At 42.5% G+C, this 20,965-nt stretch overlaps 1 protein-coding gene and 3 non-coding genes across 5 annotated transcripts in view; all 4 read left to right on the plus strand.

The window, feature by feature from the left end:
* Positions 1–20,965, plus strand: part of polr1a (RNA polymerase I subunit A) — a 42,419-nt gene that overhangs the window by 9,572 nt on the left and 11,882 nt on the right. For both annotated transcript variants that reach the window (XM_074647741.1, XM_074647740.1), the window contains 20 exons: positions 118–274; positions 448–609; positions 1,017–1,139; positions 1,256–1,483; positions 1,605–1,712; positions 1,815–1,961; positions 3,276–3,467; positions 3,673–3,822; positions 4,861–5,044; positions 5,178–5,260; positions 7,112–7,270; positions 9,125–9,223; positions 9,318–9,470; positions 9,674–9,756; positions 12,522–12,687; positions 17,660–17,783; positions 19,351–19,460; positions 19,594–19,793; positions 20,058–20,225; positions 20,716–20,851. In XM_074647741.1, the coding sequence (XP_074503842.1) occupies positions 118–274; positions 448–609; positions 1,017–1,139; positions 1,256–1,483; positions 1,605–1,712; positions 1,815–1,961; positions 3,276–3,467; positions 3,673–3,822; positions 4,861–5,044; positions 5,178–5,260; positions 7,112–7,270; positions 9,125–9,223; positions 9,318–9,470; positions 9,674–9,756; positions 12,522–12,687; positions 17,660–17,783; positions 19,351–19,460; positions 19,594–19,793; positions 20,058–20,225; positions 20,716–20,851 (2,932 nt within the window). The remainder of the gene's footprint in view (positions 1–117; positions 275–447; positions 610–1,016; positions 1,140–1,255; positions 1,484–1,604; positions 1,713–1,814; positions 1,962–3,275; positions 3,468–3,672; positions 3,823–4,860; positions 5,045–5,177; positions 5,261–7,111; positions 7,271–9,124; positions 9,224–9,317; positions 9,471–9,673; positions 9,757–12,521; positions 12,688–17,659; positions 17,784–19,350; positions 19,461–19,593; positions 19,794–20,057; positions 20,226–20,715; positions 20,852–20,965) is intronic.
* On the plus strand, positions 5,452–5,588 carry LOC141775961 (small nucleolar RNA SNORA5). The gene has a single exon (XR_012595709.1). It is a non-coding gene; the product is annotated as a small nucleolar RNA SNORA5 (small nucleolar RNA).
* Positions 12,075–12,211, plus strand: LOC141775962 (small nucleolar RNA SNORA5). Its single transcript, XR_012595710.1, has one exon. It is a non-coding gene; the product is annotated as a small nucleolar RNA SNORA5 (small nucleolar RNA).
* On the plus strand, positions 16,690–16,826 carry LOC141775957 (small nucleolar RNA SNORA5). The gene has a single exon (XR_012595705.1). It is a non-coding gene; the product is annotated as a small nucleolar RNA SNORA5 (small nucleolar RNA).

Consider the following 20,965-nt stretch of genomic DNA (forward strand, 5'->3'; position numbering starts at 1 on the left):
GTATACAATCTCAGCCTAAATAAATCATTTATTTTGTGTGATAATAAAGCTATATAACAAATGGTACTGATGTAAGCAGAGGTTATATGACCACATTGCTTCTCCTGTCCCTGTCAGGTATCGTCCAATCAATCGACTGGGTGACCAGATGTTTACCAACGGTCAGACAGTCAACATGCAGGCTGTCATGAAGGACTGTGGACTCATAAGGAAACTCCTGGCTCTCATAGCAGGGGAGAAAACGGCTGAAGAGGAGGAGGACAAGGAGAAGGAGGTAAGATGACGTGTGTGTGTGTCCAGTGTTACAGTCTGTTCTCACAGTTGTTCTCTTTTTAAATTCATGTCCATGTATAGTGACGCACACAGCTGTACAGATCCCGTTAAAACATCAGCCACATGGTGATTGTGAACAGGACATGTGAACCCGTCCTCTCTTGTCCCCCTCAGGCTCCTGAGCAGACGGACCAGACGTTTCTGTCGGGGATCCCCGGACAGACACTGACAGATAAACTCTACAACATCTGGGTCCGACTGCAGACCCACGTCAACATCGTCTTTGACAGTGACATGGACAAAATGATGACGGAGAAGTACCCTGGAATCAGACAGGTATCCCATACACAGATACTGTTTGTAACACACGACATCCCAGTGCAGTAAGAGTTAATCTAATGTCAGATTTAGGGCTGTCAAATGATTGAAATATTTAATCGCGATTAATCGCATGATTGTCCATAGTTAATGGCAATTCATCACAAATGAATCACACATTTTTTATCTGTTCAAAACTCTTATCATGTTACTCTTATCCCAAACACATTTTATATTTGTCCCCGGGACGCCGTTAGTCTCGAGTCCTGATGGTTACGGTACCTACGGTACTGTAGAAAAACGAGTACCATCACGTTTTCAGATTTTTGGCATTGACTTGGTACCGAAGTATCGGTTCTCGTGACATCCCGAGCTGATAACCCTAACCCGTGCCAGTTGCCTAATTGTCTGCTCCCCTTTGCCAGATCTTGGAGAAGAAGGACGGATTGTTCCGGAAACACATGATGGGAAAACGAGTGGACTTCGCTGCCCGATCTGTCATCTGTCCAGACATGTACATAGAGACCAACGAGATCGGAATACCTATGGTACATCTGACTGATTATTGTCCTTCCTTAAGGAAATGGAAATATAAATGATATCAGTATTGATCACCAAAGTCTGATCCAGGATGAAACCAACCGTCTCTTCCATGCTTGTGCAGGTGTTTGCCACCAAGCTGACATACCCCCAACCCGTCACTCCATTTAACGTGAAGGAGCTCCGTCAGGCCGTTCTCAACGGGCCCAATGTCCACCCCGGCGCCGCCATGGTGATAAACGAGGACGGCAGGAGAACCATCCTATCAAATACCAGCCTTGCACAGAGAGAAGCTGTTGCCAAGCAACTGCTGACGCCCTGCCCCGGTCCACATAAAATGCCCATGAAGATAGTAAGTTCGATGCTCTGATTGTAACTTTTGTAATTCATAAAGCCTTATACAGCCGGCACTGTGAGTTAACCTTTCATTGTCAGTGACATAGCCCTTCACTCTCATCCTTTTGTCTGTCCAGGTGAATCGTCACATAAAGAACGGAGATGTTTTGTTACTGAACAGACAGCCCACTCTGCACAGACCCTCCATACAAGCCCACTGTGCACGCATCTTACCAGGAGAGAAGGTAACATCCAATCGCTCATTTGTTTTATAGTGATTTATTGTGCGTTTAAAATAAACGTATGATATATAACAAATTGTACTTGATCTTAATTTGATGCTGCAGGTACTAAGGCTCCACTACGCCAACTGCAAGGCGTACAACGCTGACTTTGATGGAGACGAAATGAACGCTCACTTCCCTCAAAGTGAGCTGGGCAGAGCCGAGGCCTACACGTTAGTCAGCACCGACCAGCAGTACCTCGTGCCCAAGGTGGGTATAGACACACCGTAGACAGAGGATGTTCAGGAGTATAACACAGCTCGCAAAACCATTGTTTTCCTATGGTGGAGCGCCTGCCAGGTCACGTTTTTCTAGCGTTTTTTAGACATGCATAAAAGAAACCCGGCAATGAGTTAGCATTTTAGCACGTCCGGTTCCCTCGTCTGGAAATCAATGGGTTTTTTGAATGGGTTTTATTTTAAAAAAAAAAAATTGTATCCTTTTTTGGCCCGCCACCACCCCCCCTCTGCAGAGGGCTAAATTTACTTTGTTTTTATTTTTTTACAAATTAATAGCCAATGAAGGAAAAGAAAAGTTATAATACTAATAATAATCATAATCTTTGTCAAACCATATTACTTAAAAAAACAAAATAATAATAATAATAATAAAAAACAACAAAAAAAAGTAGGGGCGAATAGGCTGGCCACCTTAACAACATATAAACCAATAAACAAACAACAACAGTGACAAAAAAACATTCAAGAGTTGACATGGACACATTTATGTAACCAGAAAAATATCAACAATGACAGAAAACAACGAGCTGACAAACAGAACAGAGACATAGAGAGTAAGGTCTCTTTTTGTTCAACTGTGTAAGATGGGGTATAGGAACGGGGTGGGATTGTAATATGAAGATGATAGTAGTGACGGGGTGGCATTTGGTTCACCGGCAGATTAAGACTCGGTGTAAGATATGAGACATTTTGATTAAATTCCGTGATTTGATTATTTTATTTGGCGGAGACTTGCTCTATTGATGGATGTTCTGAGAGGATGTTCAACCATTGTTTTATAGAGAGGCGGTGTCTGGATTTCAAATTGAGGAGATAGTGATAGCTAGAGCCACAAGTAAAGATGTGTTGTTAAGTCTGACAGGTCGCCAATAAGGCAGATGGATTGAGATGGTGGGATGTTGCATGCAAACAATGCTGAGAGTTTAGTTGTTATGTGTTTCCAGAAGTTTTGGACCGGGGGAGGACCAGAGGGCGTGTAGGTAATTGTCGTGGGTACATTTTATGGCCTGTGAGATGTGTGCGGTGTATTATCTTGTATTGGATTAGTTGAATGGGTTTTTAATTAGATGCCTGAAATAAGGGGTGTGGTTAACACAAGTTTAAGAGGTTAAAGTGGGGGGTGGGGGGTGGAATGGCCCCTTTCCCTACCCCCCTACTTTCTGTGCCCTTCGCTTGGACCACACCCATCTCCGTACTCTGCCTTCATTTTCATCTCAACTACACATCTGTAAAGTTTTGTGACTGCATCTTGCACTCAGCTTTTCCTCTCTCTCTCTCTCTTTAGGATGGTAAACCTTTACAAGGTCTGATCCAGGACCACATGGTATCGGGTACGAGGATGACGATACGGGGCTGTTTCTTCTCCAGAGTCCAGTACATTGAGTTGGTCTACAGAGGACTAACGGATAAACCAGGCCGAGTCAAACTGCTGCCACCGGCTATACTCAAACCACAGCAGCTGTGGACAGGAAAGCAGGTAACTGACCTTTGGACATTTTAGTCTGTGTTTCAAGAGGTTCTCATCGGCTTATAGGAGGTGTGTTATGACAGAGACAGCCAAAAGAATCACTGGAAGCTGGGATAAGTCAGTTTAGCCCAGATGTTTAGCTTTGGTCTTGTGCTCTAACGCCTCTGTAAACTCAGTTGCACTATTGTGTCATTAATGGAGTTGTTTGTTGTAGGTGGTGTCTACGCTCCTGCTGAATGTAATCCCACAGAACGCTGTACCTCTCAACCTGGTCGGCAAGTCGAAAATCCCCAGCAAAGCATGGATCCAGGTCCCGCCACGAGCTGCTCCGGGATACAAACCTGATAGCATGTGTGACTCACAGGTACGTACACACACACACACACACACACACACACACACACACACACACACACAAGGTGGAAATATCTCACTTTCCAATCCTAACCAACATGTGTCAACCAAAGACTGTGTATACCAACAGACGACGCGTCCCCACTTCCTCCGACTGTACTAAAATGAAGCCAAAATATCTCAGATACGAGCGCCATCTTGCGCTGGTGACGTCATTTGGAGCCAGAGTCTCTCTCTCTCTTCTCCACTCTGTCGTGGTACAAATGGGAGAACACGTCAAAGAGGCACTTCTGTTCATTCCACGACTCCACCGGTTTATCCATGTTCACTTTCTACCCCCGTTTGCTGCTTCCTGTTTGGTGCTGGAGAGAGTACACGTGTTGGTTGTTGACAGTGTTCGCATCATTGAACTTAAGATAACCTGTTTGATTTTTATCGGAACGCCAAGACGAGAAAAAGACTGACTTAAGAGAGCTCGGACTGAGTTTTAGGACCACCACACACTACACGATGGAGATCACGGGAGCGCGCCGCACCTCTAGCAAAACTCTCCTGATTTCATTCCGACATTGGAAATGTGTCTGCGACAGTAAAATTGCTTGAAAACTGGTTTGGTGTGAGGTCGGCAGAAACCATCTTTGGGAAAAAATTTAGTTGACGTGTACTTTGACTTTTTAGTTTGAACCATGTCCCATCTGCTAACATGGAGCTATACTGCAGCCAGCCACCAGGGGGCTATCAATCTGTTTTGGCTTCCCTTTGTGGGAGCTGTCGTGTCGTCCATCTTTATATACAGTCTATGAAGTCAACAGCGATACAGCTTGTCACAAGCTCTGCGTTCTTTTGCCTTTGTTTGGCGAACTGAAACTTGTCCCCAGAAGAATTTAAAAATGGCCCCTACAATGTTAAAAACACACATGGAGAACAAAGTGTTCAGTGGTTTGGAGTTATTCAAATTTTGCCCAAAGTGAGTCAATATTTGACCTTTTTTTTTTAATGCTTAATAATTTATTTACCACTATTTTTGGCCATTCTGTTTGTTTCCCAGGTGGTGATTCGTCAGGGGGAGCTGTTGATGGGGGTTCTGGACAAAGCCCACTACGGCTCCTCAGCCTACGGTCTGGTCCACTGCTGCTACGAGCTGTACGGAGGGGGAACCAGCGGCAAACTGCTCAGCTGTCTGGCCCGACTCTTCACCGCTTACCTGCAGCTATACAGAGGCTTTACTCTGGGTAAGAACCCAGACACACGCCCTCCTGACACAGGCGTATAACAGACAGCATTACTCATTTGTGTCTGTCTGTTTTTGTGTATAATTACTGAATGTAGTAGAAGAGTATTATGTTTAAAACTTTTTGTGTTTAGGTGTGGAAGACATCCTGGTGAAACCGGGCGCCAACAGAAAGAGGAAAAAAATCATCCGAGAATCACTGACGATCGGCACCAAAGTGAGTTAAAGCATCAGCTTGTTCTAGTGAAATGAACTGTCTGGTAGTGTTTTCATTATTGATGTAACATCTAACAGAGTTAAAGTGCACAGCACCTTCATGAGTGGACTACATTCTGTGTTATTCAAACCAATGAACAAAGGGAAACATATAAATTGCTAATCCACAGTAAATAAGTATTTAGAAAAAAAAGCAGCCTTGTCAAATTCAGTGCTTCCTCCTCAGTGGATGCCACTGGCCAAAACGGCTGCCACAGTGAAGTTGTAGTTCATGGGCCTCATGGTGCTCCATCATGGCCACTGGGGATAAATATGTACTACACACAAACACAAACGTGCGTTCAAATGAACTGAACCAGTGAAGAGCTGCTACTGAAGCTGCCACAAATAATGTTGAGTGTCTGATCTTTTATTAGCGTTCTTCACTGAATCTTTGAAAATCTGAACTTCTGTAAACTTCAGTTTCCATGACAACTGGTGCAGTCTAATTGTTGCTTTTAGCTTTTCATCTCAGTGTTCCTAGGTCAGATTTGTGAGAAGGGGGTGATGGCATCCATTGCTGTGTTCCATAGTCTTTATTCATACTGCCATTAGGGGCACAAGAGTCTGAGTTTTTCTAATTCTGCACATTGTGGCTTTTAAATACAGCCTTAAACCTGCATTAACTGATGTTTTTGGCCACTTGAGGGCAGCGGAGTTGCAAGTTGTGAATACAACATTGACATATCACCATGAACTTGTTAGCAAACCGTTACTTATTTATACATCCAGCAGTTATAGTCAAGTTTTATTTGTATATAACCCAATAATAATCACAAGTTTGTCTCAGGGGGCTTTACAATCTGTACAGGATACGACACCCTCTGTCCTTCACAGTACGACCCTCACATTGGATAAGGAAAAACCCTTTTAACAGGAAAACAAATGGAAGAAACCTCAGGAACAGCAACATAAAATACAACATAGACAATCCATATGACAAAAATGTATACATATAATGTAAACATATATGAAGAGATGGATCCAGGAGGATGTCGAGAAGCTTCCAGGCGTTAACAAACAGATAGAACCTGAGCAACACGACCTCCTCTCCACCATGGAACCTAGAGAGAGTTTAGTTCACAGTTGCTTTGTTAATGTATACCTACGTTTCCCATGCCAATAAGCACCTTTGGACTGAACTGAATTGATAGAGAGGCTAAGTGTCCTGAAAGAGCGGTCCAGATCCATCATGTGGAACGAGGCACCAACAGCCAGGAGAGGCAGAGCGAAGTCCCAGGATAATAAAGGAATAACTAACTAATTGAAAGTTAGGGCAAAAAGATAGGTTTGAGTTTGGATTTAAAGACCTCCACAGAATCAGACTGTCTGATGTCCACAGGGAGGTTATTCCAGAGGAAAGGGGGCTCGATAAGAAAAAGGCCCTTTGGCCTGCTGACTTCTTTTTCCCTCTAGGGACAGATAGGAGCCCTGTATTCTGAGAGCGGAGAGTCCTGATTGAAGTATAAGATTTAAGGAGCATGCCCATTTATGGAGTAACATTATAATTCATTTGTTGTCATGTTTCTGGCTACCTGGTGAATGTAAGTCCAATAAATGCAAAGAATATCCACTAGGTCCACCAGCGAGTCTCTAACTGTGTCTGTCTGCTGGTTGGTGCTGAGCAGGTAGTGCACTGTGTGTTTTTAGAGCTTTTTCTCTGGAAACAGATGCCTGCTGCGGCTGAAAGCGATGTTATCAGAGCAGAGCAGTGAACCAAAACTAAACTAAACAATGAGCTGATCATTCTCTGTAGGTTTTCTGTAATGTTGTTGAAAAAAGTTTTTTTTTTTTTTTCCTTTCCGTCTCCAAGACCCTCCAAGCAGCCTTCAACCTGCCCTCCAATGTGGATCAAGCTGAGGCACAGAGTCGCTGGCAGGACGCTCACCTCAACCCAGACCAGAGAGACTTCAGCACGGCCGACCACAAGTTCAAAGAGGTGGCCAACCAAGTGAACAATGACATCAACAAGGTAACCTGCCACTACTACTACTACTAGTAGGACCACCTCCACTGCTGCTACTGACATTCAGTACAGTGAACGATCACTGATACACTCCCTCCTACTCATATTGGCCCACATAATACCATCTCAATGGTTGTTTCCACCAACTTCATCTGTTTATATTATTTCCTGTAGGAAAGTTCCCGGTGTGAAAATGTCCCGGCACCTGGGGTAGTACTTTCCAAAGGTTCAGAGTTCGTTTATTTATATTAGGGATGTACCCGAATCCGAATTGGTTATTCAGGAAAGCACAAATGATGCGATGAAAACAGATTAAACAAGCGTACAACAACACAACGCCAGTGTGGGAAAAAAAACGCGTGAACGAGCCCCCAAATATGTTACGGCCTCTCAGACAAACAAAGGCTATATAACAATCAATTTATTTTAAATCAGGACAAAAGTAACTATAAAAAATGTAACTGAGTAAACAAAAGGTTGGAGATCCCGGTTAAATGAACAAAAGAAGGGGAAGTTGCTGGGCCAGCCATGCAGTGGGCCGTCGCACCCAGCTCAACCGTCTTGGTGGATTATTTCTCTGTTGTTACAATGCTAATTGGCATTGTATTTTACATTGTTGGAAAGCCTGTTTATTTACCTTCACAATGATGTCCAACTTGTAAGGATCATGCATTTGTGGGATGAGCAGCACAGCTGATTATGTGGGGAGCGCCCAAGAAAAATTTGCCAAAATGCTCTGCCAATAGTAAAGCGGGGTTTTCTTTGCACAGAATTCCTTCATTTGTTAACACGAGGCTTTTATTCTGAAATATGTGCCGGACAGTGATGTGGAACAAGCAGAGAGTTGGAAAGCATCATAAATGAATACAGTACGGAGTTTTAATTGTGGATTATTACTATTATTTACTAATTACCACACGTTTCTGAACCTTTCTCTGTCTAAAATAAATATAAATTATATTTATCATGAAGTTAAATGGCCATTAAAAGGCAAACTCTATGCAGAAAGAAAGGGCTGACAGCAGCATCAGAAACACAGCTGACAGGTAGCCGACAGGCTCCCGAGAGGCAGCTAACTCGCGTCTAGTGTGAACACCCTAGGTGTGGGCATCACGCGGCCACGACGTGACGCTGCCGTCAGGCGAGCCTGAAGCGGGCAGTGTGCCCCAGGCTTTAGGCCTTAGTCTTTAGGCGTTAGGGGGGCGCTATGGAGCCCGCTTAAGACGCTGAACCCAATCGCTGTATATTCACGTACATCTTTTTACCAACTTTCATGAGTCTTCGAGTACATCAAGGTATGTTCAAAAGCTAAAAGACATAAGGGGGCGCTAAAGAGCCAACATGCCACGCCCAAGCCCAATTACACCACCAAATCAAAGTAATTACAAGTGTGGATGTGCGTGTAAAGTTTCATGAGTTTTTGTGCATCCTAAAGTCTTCAAACATGTGTTCGTAAATTTTAAAATCATGCAGGAAATCCAAGATGGCTGACTTCCTGTTGGCCGAAAAAATCTAGCCTTTGAAGATGTGAGCATTGACCTACTCGAATTTCGTGAAGATCGAAGTAACGTTCTCTGAAAACCTGCCTGCATTAGGGAGGCGCTATCGAGCCCGCTGGCGACACCAGAGCCCAATCACTACAGAACTTTGAATTTCGCGCCAGTTCTGATGCGTATTCCACTTTTGGTGAGTGTTCGTGCCTCCTAAGTGCTTCAAAAATGGGATCTCGCGGCAGAAAAATAATAATCCTTAGAAAAACAAGAGGTTACTTCGCACTTGGTGCCAGGACACCGTTGGGGTCCTGGCACTTTCGTGCTCGGGCCCTAATAATGATGATGAAATGTTGTGGTGTGTTTGTAGGTGTGCATGCCAGTCGGACTCCACACCTCTTTCCCAGACAACAACCTCCAACTGATGGTCCAATCAGGAGCCAAGGGATCTACTGTAAACACCATGCAGGTACCCCCCCCCCCACACACTTCAATAAGACCTCATGAACTTTAACCTACAAATACACTAACCCTGTCTGTCTGTCTGTGTGTGTGTCTTTCAGATTTCCTGTCTACTAGGCCAGATCGAGTTGGAGGGCCGTAGGCCTCCACTGATGCCTTCTGGGAAATCCTTGCCGTGCTTCCAACCATATGACCCTGCACCCGGTGCCGGGGGCTTCGTTTCTGGAAGGTTCCTCACAGGCATCAAACCACAGGTACACAAGGAGAGCGTGCGTGCGTGTTGTAAAAGTTGTTTTTACACTGTAGCTCTTGTTAAAGACTGGGAAGCCAAATGGCACACATGAATACTCTCTTTAGCTCTTATAAATCCTTTTTATGAGTATCGCTGCTGTGACGTTTATGATTCTCGTTACTTCATGATGCATTTCTTTCCTTCTCTGTGTCTAATCTCGTTCAGGAGTTTTTCTTCCATTGTATGGCCGGCAGAGAGGGACTAGTCGACACCGCTGTGAAAACATCCAGATCAGGATACCTGCAGAGGTAACGTAAACCTTACTCAGGGTTCCTACGCAGTATGGAAGTTTGATTTTAGTATTTTCCAGGTCTGGATAAGTATTGAAAAGAGAGTATGGAAAAACATGTTTGTGTCCAGACTGTTGACCCTGTTCTGTTTTATCTAAAAAGAAATTGATCATACAAGCAGCAGAGTGTTTTTCATGGTGTTTAGAGCAGGCCGGCCAAAATGTTAACTATTGTGTTAGAGAGCCAGGCCAGAGGCCTGTACTACGAAGCCAGTTCAACATATTTGGGTGAAACAAACCGTGCGTGCGTGCGTGCGTGCGTGCGTGCGTGCGTGCGTGCGTACTGCACCCTCAATGAGACAGTTTATAATAGGAGTTAACCAGAGACATGTCATAAAAGTGTCTCTCAGACAAAAAACGTGAGTCCAATCGGCAAAATAATGTCATCATCAGAGAGAAGTGACTCTGCCGAACGCATTGATGTTGTTTTTTTTGTGTGTGGAGTCAAAAATTGGATCATGGGAGCAGGTTAGAAAAGCGCCATTGTCAACTTTCTGTCAGACATTTCCCGTCTGATTTAACATTGCTCTCTATGGAGCGGCTTGTTGGACTTACTCTCACTTCTGGGACCCTAGAGACAAATGTGTAAGTCCGACTGATTCCATAGCTACATGACTGCGACCGGCACACAATTTCCTACAATTTGATGAAAAAATGATCTATTAAGAGTGAAAATTGTGGGCTAAGGAGCAATTTGTTCGGAATATTTTCAAAAGATTTCAAAGCTTTCCCGCCCTCTAACGATGATGTCACACACTCTAGCCCTTAACGATCCACGCAATACACACCCATTATAAAATCTGAAATGGTCTGAAAATTTCATAAAACGTAAACAGCGATAAATGAAAAACTGTAAAAATTATCAAAAAGCTGAATCATAGCTTAATAGTTCAAAGACTTGTAACCCGTTTAAAATTTAAAGGAAGTCTGTAGCTGAAAGTATGCGGAAGCAGTAGCATTTCAAAGTGGAGTAGGTTTAAGAGGATTTGAAGATTTTCTCCATTGAGTTACATTGTAAAACAAATGTGGAAAAAGCATAATATTTTAAAAAGTATAAATAGTTGAAACAAGCCAAGTCATAGCAGTAATGTCCTTAAAGAGCTGAATATTTTGATAGTTGAACGGTTTCTGTAGTTGAAAGTATGCAAGACTAGTTAAAGGCCAAAAAACGTACGGAAGAAATAGTTGAAGAAGTTGAATAAACCTTAGAAGAACAATACTGGAAATGAATCAGCATTCCCACAAATACAGTAACCACCCCCACCATAAAGTGACCAAAAACTGCAGGCAGACAGCACTGAGCGGAACACGGCCTGTCAGACTGGGCCAATCTCATACTTTCAGTAGAGAGGGGGGGATACGAGTAATCCTCGTTTTTGTTGAAATCTGATTGGCTCAGTCATTTACATGGTGAACGTGACAAACTGTGACTAGTGATCCAGCTCAACTTGCTTGGCCGGTCTCGTTTTGATTCCGTGTAGTTGCGACATGCTTATACAAACTGAGGAGGTGTCGTCCGCTATGAAGAGCCTTGAAGGTCTTCATCATCATCATCAGATTCTCTTTATACCACAAAAACTGTATTAGTGTTAAAATGACTGTCCAAAGTTTTTCAGTCTCCATCTCAAAGTCACAGGATGAAAGTCTGTCCCAGTCTGTCCCTGTTGCCAATATAGAGGCGGCATCATTGTTTTTCGCCTAGCGTGTCATTACCACAATTGCAAAATGCTTGACAGCGGAACGTTTTGCAACTTTCTGCACAGGCCTGTGGACTAAACAGCCACAATGAGGAAAGTTGACAAAAAAAGGCTTGACAAATCATTCAAACCACAGGCACAGTTTCAACCACAGCTTGTGAGGATGTAAGAGAAACAGCAGAGGTTTTTTAAAAAGGATTTTTTGAATTAATTTTTACAAAAAAATTAGAGACCTATCTTTTTAATTTGGACTAATGTTATAGCCTTAGTTTATCATTTTGAATCATTGATTTTTATTTTTATCCCTGGTGTTTATTTTTATTTTATTTATTTTCAACATTATATTGTTGTAATTTTCAGTCTTGCAACATTCTATCTATTGTCTATTTTTGCTTTATTTTTCGTCTGTGTTTTAATCTTGCTATGCCAAGCACTTTGGGCTGCATGTTTGTATGAAAGGTACTATGTAAATAAAGTTAAACCTGACTTAAACCTTAAACTGCAGCTAAGCTAATGACAGAGCAACAGCTCCATGAGGACTAGTCCACAGTCCACAATATATATATATATACAGAAAGATGGCAGCCTTGTCAAATTCAGTGCTTCCTCCTCAGTGGATGCCACTGGCCAAAATGGCTGCCACAGTGAAGGTGTAGTTCATGGGCCTCATGGTGCTCCATCATGGCCACTGGGGATAAATATGTACTACACACAAACAGCAGGTAGCAAGACTACTGGCACTATTACTCCACAGCTGCCATGACCAATACACAGATGTTCAAGGCCTTACCGTGTATTAGCTAAAGCCTGTCCAGCTGTTTATAACTTTGAAGATTTGATGTTTGATCAAATAAATTATGACCTTGTACCTGTGTAAAAACTATAGTGTGAAACTGAATCAGTGCAGCAAAAGGTTCACGATGTGAACCAAAGCAAAACCCCCCCAGAATGAAGAAACTCATCCCAGGATGCGTTGTCCTCTCCTTCTACTTGTCTTTGCCCCTATCTTCTATCCTCACCTCTGCAGATGTGTCATAAAGCATCTGGAGGGTTTGGTGGTGCAGTATGATCTGACGGTGAGGGACAGCGATGGATCTGTGGTCCAGTTCCTGTACGGCGAAGACGGACTGGATATTCCCAAGACTCCGTTCCTGCAGCCAAGACAGTTCCCCTTCATAGAGGACAACTACGAGGTAAGGGACACACACGGTGTTGGTTGAACTACAACGTCTGATGTTGATCTGTTTTTGGCTTTGTTGAGAACACCTCGATAAGTGCACCACATCCTGTACGTTATTAAAGGGGCTGGATGTAAGAATCAGAAATTGCTTGTTAACAGTGACACCTGTGGCCGATAAGTCAACGTTAGTCAGCGCCGCGCTTGTGCTCGCACTACGTAGACACAAGCGAGCATCAGTCAAAACAGTGAGGCGACACACACAAGACTGAACTTGATTGACAGGCATCATGTTGATTAAAACCACAACATCACTATATAATTCACATGCTTGGCCTTAATGTTAGCTTACAAAACAAAGGTCCCGCCTTGAATCCATGTTGATCCTGGTATTAACTTTTCCTGCTTCAGCCTCTTGGCCGTGGTCAGAAGACACAGGGGAGACACCGTAGTTTTGGTCTCCTGGGCCGTGGTCGATAACGTTACTCGCTCCAGAGTTAACCCCCGTCACTTCACTCAGCAGCAGGGAAACAAGACACGGGAAACCTCCGTCAGTCTTGAGGAGATGCAGCATTTATTCCTGCACAAACCTGGAACTGGAGCAGAGGTTTAAAACACAGCAGCATGCTAAATTGGACCTGATCACAGGTTGAGCTGAAGGGCAGCTAAACCAGATGTTCTAATGGAGTTACCTTATAAGGGGAGCACATAGCGTAGCAGAATAATGCTGTACTTCTCAGACAAATGTTTTTTTAGAAAATTTTCATTTCTGGTTTTACATTTCAGCTGATCATATCAGTAACTTCTGATGAAGTGAGAAATAGCCTGTCATAGTGTATATAGCAGGGGTTATCACAGTGTGATACTGTGGAGCCGCCTCAGACACAACTGAAACTACTGTGTCCCCCACTTTTCATTATTATTTTTAATAATACTACTATTTTTAATGCTTTTAGCATTTATTTCGATTTGGGGGATAAACATGCTGTAGGTTTCAGAACTACAGTACCCATTTACATATACACCGATCAGCTATAACATTAAAGGTCCCATATCATGCTCATTTTCAGGTTCATACTTGTATTTGTGTTTCTACTAGAACATGTTTACATGCTGTAATGTTCAAAAAGACCTTTATTTTCCTCGTAGGCTACTGTCTGCTTGAATATACCTGTATTTACCCTCTGTCTGAAATGCTCCGCTTTAGTGCATTTCAACAGAATTGCAACAGAATTGCGTTGCCAGTAATGTTAGCTGACCAGACGAAGGTCTCTCCATGAACCACTGCTGATCCTAGTGTTGGCTCTTCCGGCCTCAGCCTCCCGACCGTTATTTCTGCACAAACGTCCACTGTACATTCACTAGATATTCTCAGCGCTAAACTAACTCTTCTGCAGTGTGGAGTGTGCGCGCATGCACGTGAGAGTGGAGCGAAATAGCGAGAACAAGTGCGATGTGTGAGAGAAGGCAGACAGGCAGAGTACAGCAGAGACTCCGGTCCCGCGGCCAACACTGTTTAACAGACGGGCTGCACTAGATACAACCAAGAGGTTTTGGTGCTTCCGTGTAGTTTGTGTTGAAGTTTGAGTCTGAACAGCGTAGTCACACGCGAGCACGCATGGGACACCGACCCACAATGATTTATACGAGTAAGAAGTTACAAACAGTCCCTTTAAATAGACATCATAAAAGAAACAGCAGCTGTCTCTTATATCTAATGAGATCATTTGTTAAGTAAGATGACAGAGGATGGAATAAAAGATCTCTGGATCTCTCTGACAGATATTGATCCAGAAACCCTCACAGGTACTGCATTCAGCATAAAAATATGCTCAAATCATAACATGGCAAACTGCAGCCCAACAGGCAACAACAGCTGTCAGTGTGTCAGTGTGCTGACTTGACTATGACTTGCCCCAAACTGCATGTGATGATCATAAAGTGGGCATGTCTGTAAAGGGGAGACTCGTGGGTACCCTTTGAACCCATTTACATTCACATATCTTAGTTGAAGGGAGGTCAAGGGACCCCTTTGAAAATGGCCATGTCAGATTTTCCTTGCAAAAATGTAGTGTACATTTGGAGCGTTATTTAGTCTCCAGTATGACATGGTTGGTACAGATGGATTCCTCAGGTTTTCTAGGTTCATACCAGTATCTTCACTCTAGCTTTAAAACTGATCGTGCTACAACCTCCAAAAGATCGATGATTGCATTAATGCGTTAAAGAAATTAGTGCTGTTAAAACAAATTGATCGCGTTATCTTTGACAGCCCTATTATAAGGAACATGTGTTTTCCATGATTTTTAAGCAGATTTATGGAAGTTTATTCATGATGGACTTTGGAATTAATGATATCTTGTCAAAGTGTAAGTCCCGCTGCGCTGAGGTCTTCAGTTTGTCAGATAATCTGTTACCTGTAACTGGGGAAGATGTGACACCTTTGGAATATAACTACACAGTTACATTGACACATTGTAAACGATTAGAATTTTTCAAATGGATAAAACTGACCTTAAAAGTCTGTTAAACCTGTGTGCAGCGGGTTTAAATGAAATCTCAGATACTGTGATCATTTGTGATTTTTGCATATCATAGTGGTAACACAGTGGCTAGAGGTTAGACCTCAGGTTCACCCACAGCTTTTGAGGATGTAAGACAACACATGATTTGAGTTCCAGACAACAGAGGTGTTGAAGGTTTTGTTCTTGTATTTATTCAAACAAAGATACATGAAACCACCACTTCCTGTGTGAAAATGGCTTTTCAAAGGAAAGAGGTACTAGACAGTGCTCAGAGAACGAGAAATGTAAATCACTATAAAATATGATTTTGTTAAGTACTATTTGCATTAATTTATTAACCTCCTTTCAAGGTTACAGGTCTTACTGGATTTTTCTATGTGAGATGATCAATGTGTAGTATTTTTCAGCAAGAGTTGACACAAAACAAGTCTGAAAAGTGGATTGCATGGCTGTTACACTCATATCCCAAACATCTATTTAGAGAAAACTAGAAGGCTGTAGTTATGTTAAAGGTGCTGAATGTGAGATTGGGAGCATTTCTATTGCCGGCAGCTCCTAGCTAACGGTGAAAACAATGGCAACAGTGCTGTCTGGAGCTTCTCCTCCGGGCGCTGTGGGACACCTCACAAACTGACTGAAACCTCACAGGAACAAATGGTGGAGGTGTCCTGCTTGGTCAGGAATGAAAGAGGTGGAACTGAGGATGACACGCATATACATTTTATGCACGACCTGGAAGTATTTATTCAGCGACGGGTGAAAAAACATCATCTGTACGGAACATTGTTACAGTTACTTGTTGTGCTGTTGGCGGCTGTACTAACAACCAGACAAAGATAAATTTGTCTTTAAAAGGACTGACAGCTGTGCCAGGAGGACATCAGCTATGATTTCATGTGTAGGGAGGACTCAGCATTGTAGCGTTGGTTTAATGACAGACAGTTACTTTCACGATTTTGTGTACAGTTTAAAATGTAAGGCAGTTTATGGCACGGAGTGCAGGGCAGCATTAGACTACAGATAGTTTCAGTATGGTTATCTGTATGGAAAAAAAAAAAAACCTTGTTACTGTGAAAAGCTCTGAGACATATCAGTACTTCCAGATTGTTCATCTCTTCACCGTCTGTAGCAGCGGAGTCAATAACGTAGCTAAATCTGCTAGTGTATCTGAGGCCACTTCTTCAGGTCGTCCTCCATCCCTCCATAGTAGAAGGCTGAGCTATAATCACATTATACCGTTTGCAATAGGTGGTGTTCACACATGTTTTTACTATATTTATTAATTCAATCGCTAGGAGAGGCGATTAGCGTAGCGTTACCATGGAAAACGCCGGTTCAGTGACACATCGTGTTGGAAGTTACGCCCATGATTCACGCAAGGCATCACGGGGGCTAGGAATAAGGTGTATAGAGAACCATTAAACTGCAGTTAAGCTAATAACAGAGCAACAGCTCCATGAGGACTAGTCTCAGTCCACGATATACAGAAAGATGGCAGCCTTGTCAAATTCAGTGCTTCCTCCTCAGTGGATGCCACTGGCCAAAACGGCTGCCACAGTGAAGGTGTAGTTCATGGGCCTCATGGTGCTCCATCATGGCCACTGGGGATAAATATGTACTACACACAAACATTAGGTGGCATGACTACTGGCACTATTACTCCACAGCTGCCATGACCAATACACAGATGTTCCGTTTATTAGCTGTAGCCTGTCCAGCTGTTATCACTGAGTCTTTGAATATGTGAGGTTCAGATACATGTGCTCCATGTAACTGTGTAAATAATCTCTATTACTGTATATTAACATTTTCCCTCAAATAAGTCCTCAACATTATGGAAATGTGCTTATCCTCTTTCTTTCCAGTAGTTAGATGAGAATGTTGACACCAGCCAGGAGGCTATTAGCTTAGCATAAAGACTGAAAGCAGGTGGACACAGCTAGCCTGGCTCTCACCAAAGTAAAAAACAAACTAATTAACACAATGTAGTTTGAAATTGTTGCAGCAAGTAACCCCTGAATCTACAAGTTGACATTTTAACATTTGGGTTTGTGTAAGGATTAAAGAACCCAGATGAGCAGGCGTGTTTTTGAACCCTGCTAGCTGTTCTCCTGCTTCACGTCTTTGTTTAGGCTAATAGTCCCTCGGCTCTAGCTTCTTGCTTAAAGCACAGACATGACATGAGCGATATCAATCTTCTCATCCAAATCTACACACTAAATAAGTGTACTTCTAAAATGTTTAATTTTTATGCAATAAATCTTGACAATTTTTTGACAATCTTTTACAATTCTTGCTTGGCTGAATTACCCTCTCACACACAGAGTCAAGCCTTTTCATTCATTAAACATTAGACAATGTTGATGTCTCCAGTGTTTGAATAAAACATGGATTGCCACACATTTAGTTGAAAATTAACCTGAGCTGTCATAAACAACGTGTTGTTAACCCCATTCCTGTCAGGTCATCAAGAGGTCCCAGCGCCTGGACGAGGTTTTGGCACGTCTGGACCCTCAGACTGCCAGTCAACACTTTGCCTCCATCCAGCGATGGAAAACAAAGAGAGAGGAGGCATGTCCGCGGAGAGGTAAATAACAAAGTTTGCTTTGGCAGTAACATTATCTTACATCTTTGCCGCCCGGACATCTGTTTGATTTATGATCAGAGTTTTAGATATATCTTTAAGTTGACTAAAATCCACATGCATTTGTTTGACTTTTTTCATCACATTTCCCCCCAACAGTCAACCCAAGTCACATTCTTTGCTACTAAGCAAAAGTCTCTACAGACACTGGCTGGTGATAATAACCAAACACCCAGCTGAGCAGGCATGAACAGCCTAGTGCAATCTTAAATACTACTTGAAGAGTTTATTGCTATCCAAACTGCTTAAATACTACCTCGTTAAAGCAGCTACTGCTTATTTTATTAGTTAAAATAAGTTAGTTTTAGAGTTAAAATGAATGTGTGTTAATCTGTGTAATTCAGAATAGGAGCAAGGTCTGAAATTAACACCCGCCAAATGCAGGTAAATTGTTGGCAGTGGCAGGTCAAATTGTCAGGCCATCCGCCACTTTGGCGGACAGGGAAAAGGCCGAGGGATGGGAATCGAGAATCAGTTCCTAGTCGTCTGATTACTTGGAATCGCATGCCTCTGCTGTATCAGTAGTAGTAGTAGTAGTAGTAGTAGTAGTAGTAGTAGTAGTAGTAGTAGTAGTAGTAGTAGTAGTAGTAGTAGCAGTAGTGTTAGTAGTAGTGTTAGTAGCAGTAGTAGTAGTAGTAGTAGTAGTGTTAGTAGCAGTAGTAGTAGTAGTAGTAGTTATTCCCTGATAATAAGTCAGTGGGCAGCTCTGTCCTGCTTGGCTAAATAATGGAACTAACAGCTAACGTTAACGGAGGTTTCCGTTAAGTTACATTATGATGAGTTCAACCTATATTCAGTAGAAATGGGTATTGTGCAAAGGTACATTATAACATTATTATGATGTGTTCAAATGTAATCTTGTAAAATGTAGTTTTTGGCGAGAAAACTAAATCCAATTGTTTGAAGGAGATGTTTTTACAGCAATATAAAATAGATACTAGAGAGGGAATTATGATCTTTTGAACTTCCTAACACTAGCTCTAAGCAGCGTATAATATATAATTAAAACTACTAATGGCAAGATTTTTTTAATCAAAGCAAATATTTAAATAAAAATACAATCATTTATTTCCTAATCATTTGAATTCTTGAAGTTCTTATGCAACTACAGTACAGTACAGTACCCTCCCAACCCCGAAATATAGGGCTCCCATAGAAGCTACGATGTAATTCCAACACTTGAATTCACCATGCATTCAATATAATGTTTTTGTGTAGAATATATAAAGCATTGAATGACATCTGATCTAAAATGTTATTTCTTGATTTAGTGCGTCGATTTCAAAAGTGGCAGATAAAAAAAAAAGCTTCTTTACTTCTTAGTCGAGTTAATTTCAGACCCTACATAGGAGTTTCTAAAATTCATCAAAAGGGATCTGAAATCCCACTTTGAGCTATTCTAGATCAGTAGGACATCATTGTGATCAGGAGAATCCAGGACATATATTGCACATTGCCTATGTGAATAATTGTCATGTAATATTTGTGTATATGTGTTTTAATCTGTCAGGAGCGTTCTTGCTGTTTTCACAAAAGAAACTGGCCAAACTGAAACAGACCGAACAAACATCAACAGAAACAGAACCAGATGCCTATGGCAGAAACGCTGCTATAGAGGAGGTATTTAAATGCACAAAAGATGGCTCCGTTATTTGGTTTCACCCTCCAGCCTCAATACACACAGTATGAAGTGGACTCCTGACCTCTAACCTCGTCTAACCAAACTGTAATTTGAACCGTGCTCCCTCCACAGCTCTTACAGCAGTGGCACTCTCTGGACGAATCCAGCAGATCAAGATACAACAGGAAGTCCTCCCGCTGCCCCGAGCCCTCTCTGGGCTTACTCAGGCCCGACGTCTGCTTCGGATCGGTTTCAGAAAACTTTCACAACATCACAGAGAAATACCTCGAGAACGAAGGCAGGAGGAGTCAAGACAGCGTGGACACCCACAGGTACTGAATGTGAATAATATCTACACTATAACATGTCATACAACTTTAGGAAGCCAAGGAATCTGAAGAACTGAAACAAAACAAAACCATAGCTTTGTATTCATAAGCCAAGCATGTGAGGATTTTTAGCATTTTGCTTTTGTGAGTGTGAGTGGGTTCCTCACCGTGGTGCATAGCGTTGGACACTGCAGGTGCACATTACAATAAAGATCATTGATGAGGTAAAGGAAGCCTCATGTTTCCCTCTCTGTGCTGCGTCCTCAGCCTCCGGCAGCTGTTGCACTATAAGTGGCAGCGTTCCCTGTGTGATCCAGGTGAAGCAGTGGGCCTGCTGGCAGCTCAGTCCATAGGCGAGCCCTCCACCCAGATGACCCTCAACACCTTCCACTTCGCTGGCAGAGGAGAGATGAACGTCACTTTGGGAATACCCCGGTAACGTCACTTCTACGCCTATCACTCATTATTCACCTTTTATGTATACATATGGACACGTTATCCAGGACATGCACAGCTCTTTGAACAGCCTTGAAAAGTTTTTGAAATGTACAAATGTCAGATTGACATTAGCAGAATCTGAGGTATCAAACATGGGATTTTAATACACTGACATCTAAGAACTGTAGACTGTTGTGTCTGTCTCTACTTTGTGTCCAGAGACACAGCTTTTTAAAATTTGACGAGCAAAAAGTTGTGGTATGAGCATGTGTGAGTACAGTCTAATGTGTGAAAGTTTGGGGCTCTGCAAATGTCATAGGAGGACTGTCCTAGTGTTAATTTGACAAAATACCTTTCCTAAAACTACATCAACACCTCTTACTTTTGTCCACTTACTCCTCCCTGCTTCATCCACTCAAGCCTTCCATCGTACTTTTCCTCCATGTCTCACTCTATATATGTCTATATATGTCTACCTGACTCACAGACTGAGAGAGATCCTGATGGTGGCCAGCTCCAACATTAAAACTCCCATGATGAGCGTTCCGGTGCTGAACACCAAGAAAGCCTTGAAGAGGGCCAAGACGCTCCGTAAGCAGCTCACCAGAGTCTGTCTGGCTGAAGTAAGGATCTGCTTCTCTTGTGCTTTCTTGCCCTCTTTTTGTCTTCTACCTTTTCATCTTCTGTTATCTCTTCATCTTTCCTTGTCTTTCATTTTCTTCGTGTTGCTTGTTTGG

The sequence above is a fragment of the Sebastes fasciatus genome, chromosome 10, assembly GCF_043250625.1.
Source record: "Sebastes fasciatus isolate fSebFas1 chromosome 10, fSebFas1.pri, whole genome shotgun sequence".
Lineage (NCBI taxonomy): Eukaryota > Metazoa > Chordata > Actinopteri > Perciformes > Sebastidae > Sebastes > Sebastes fasciatus.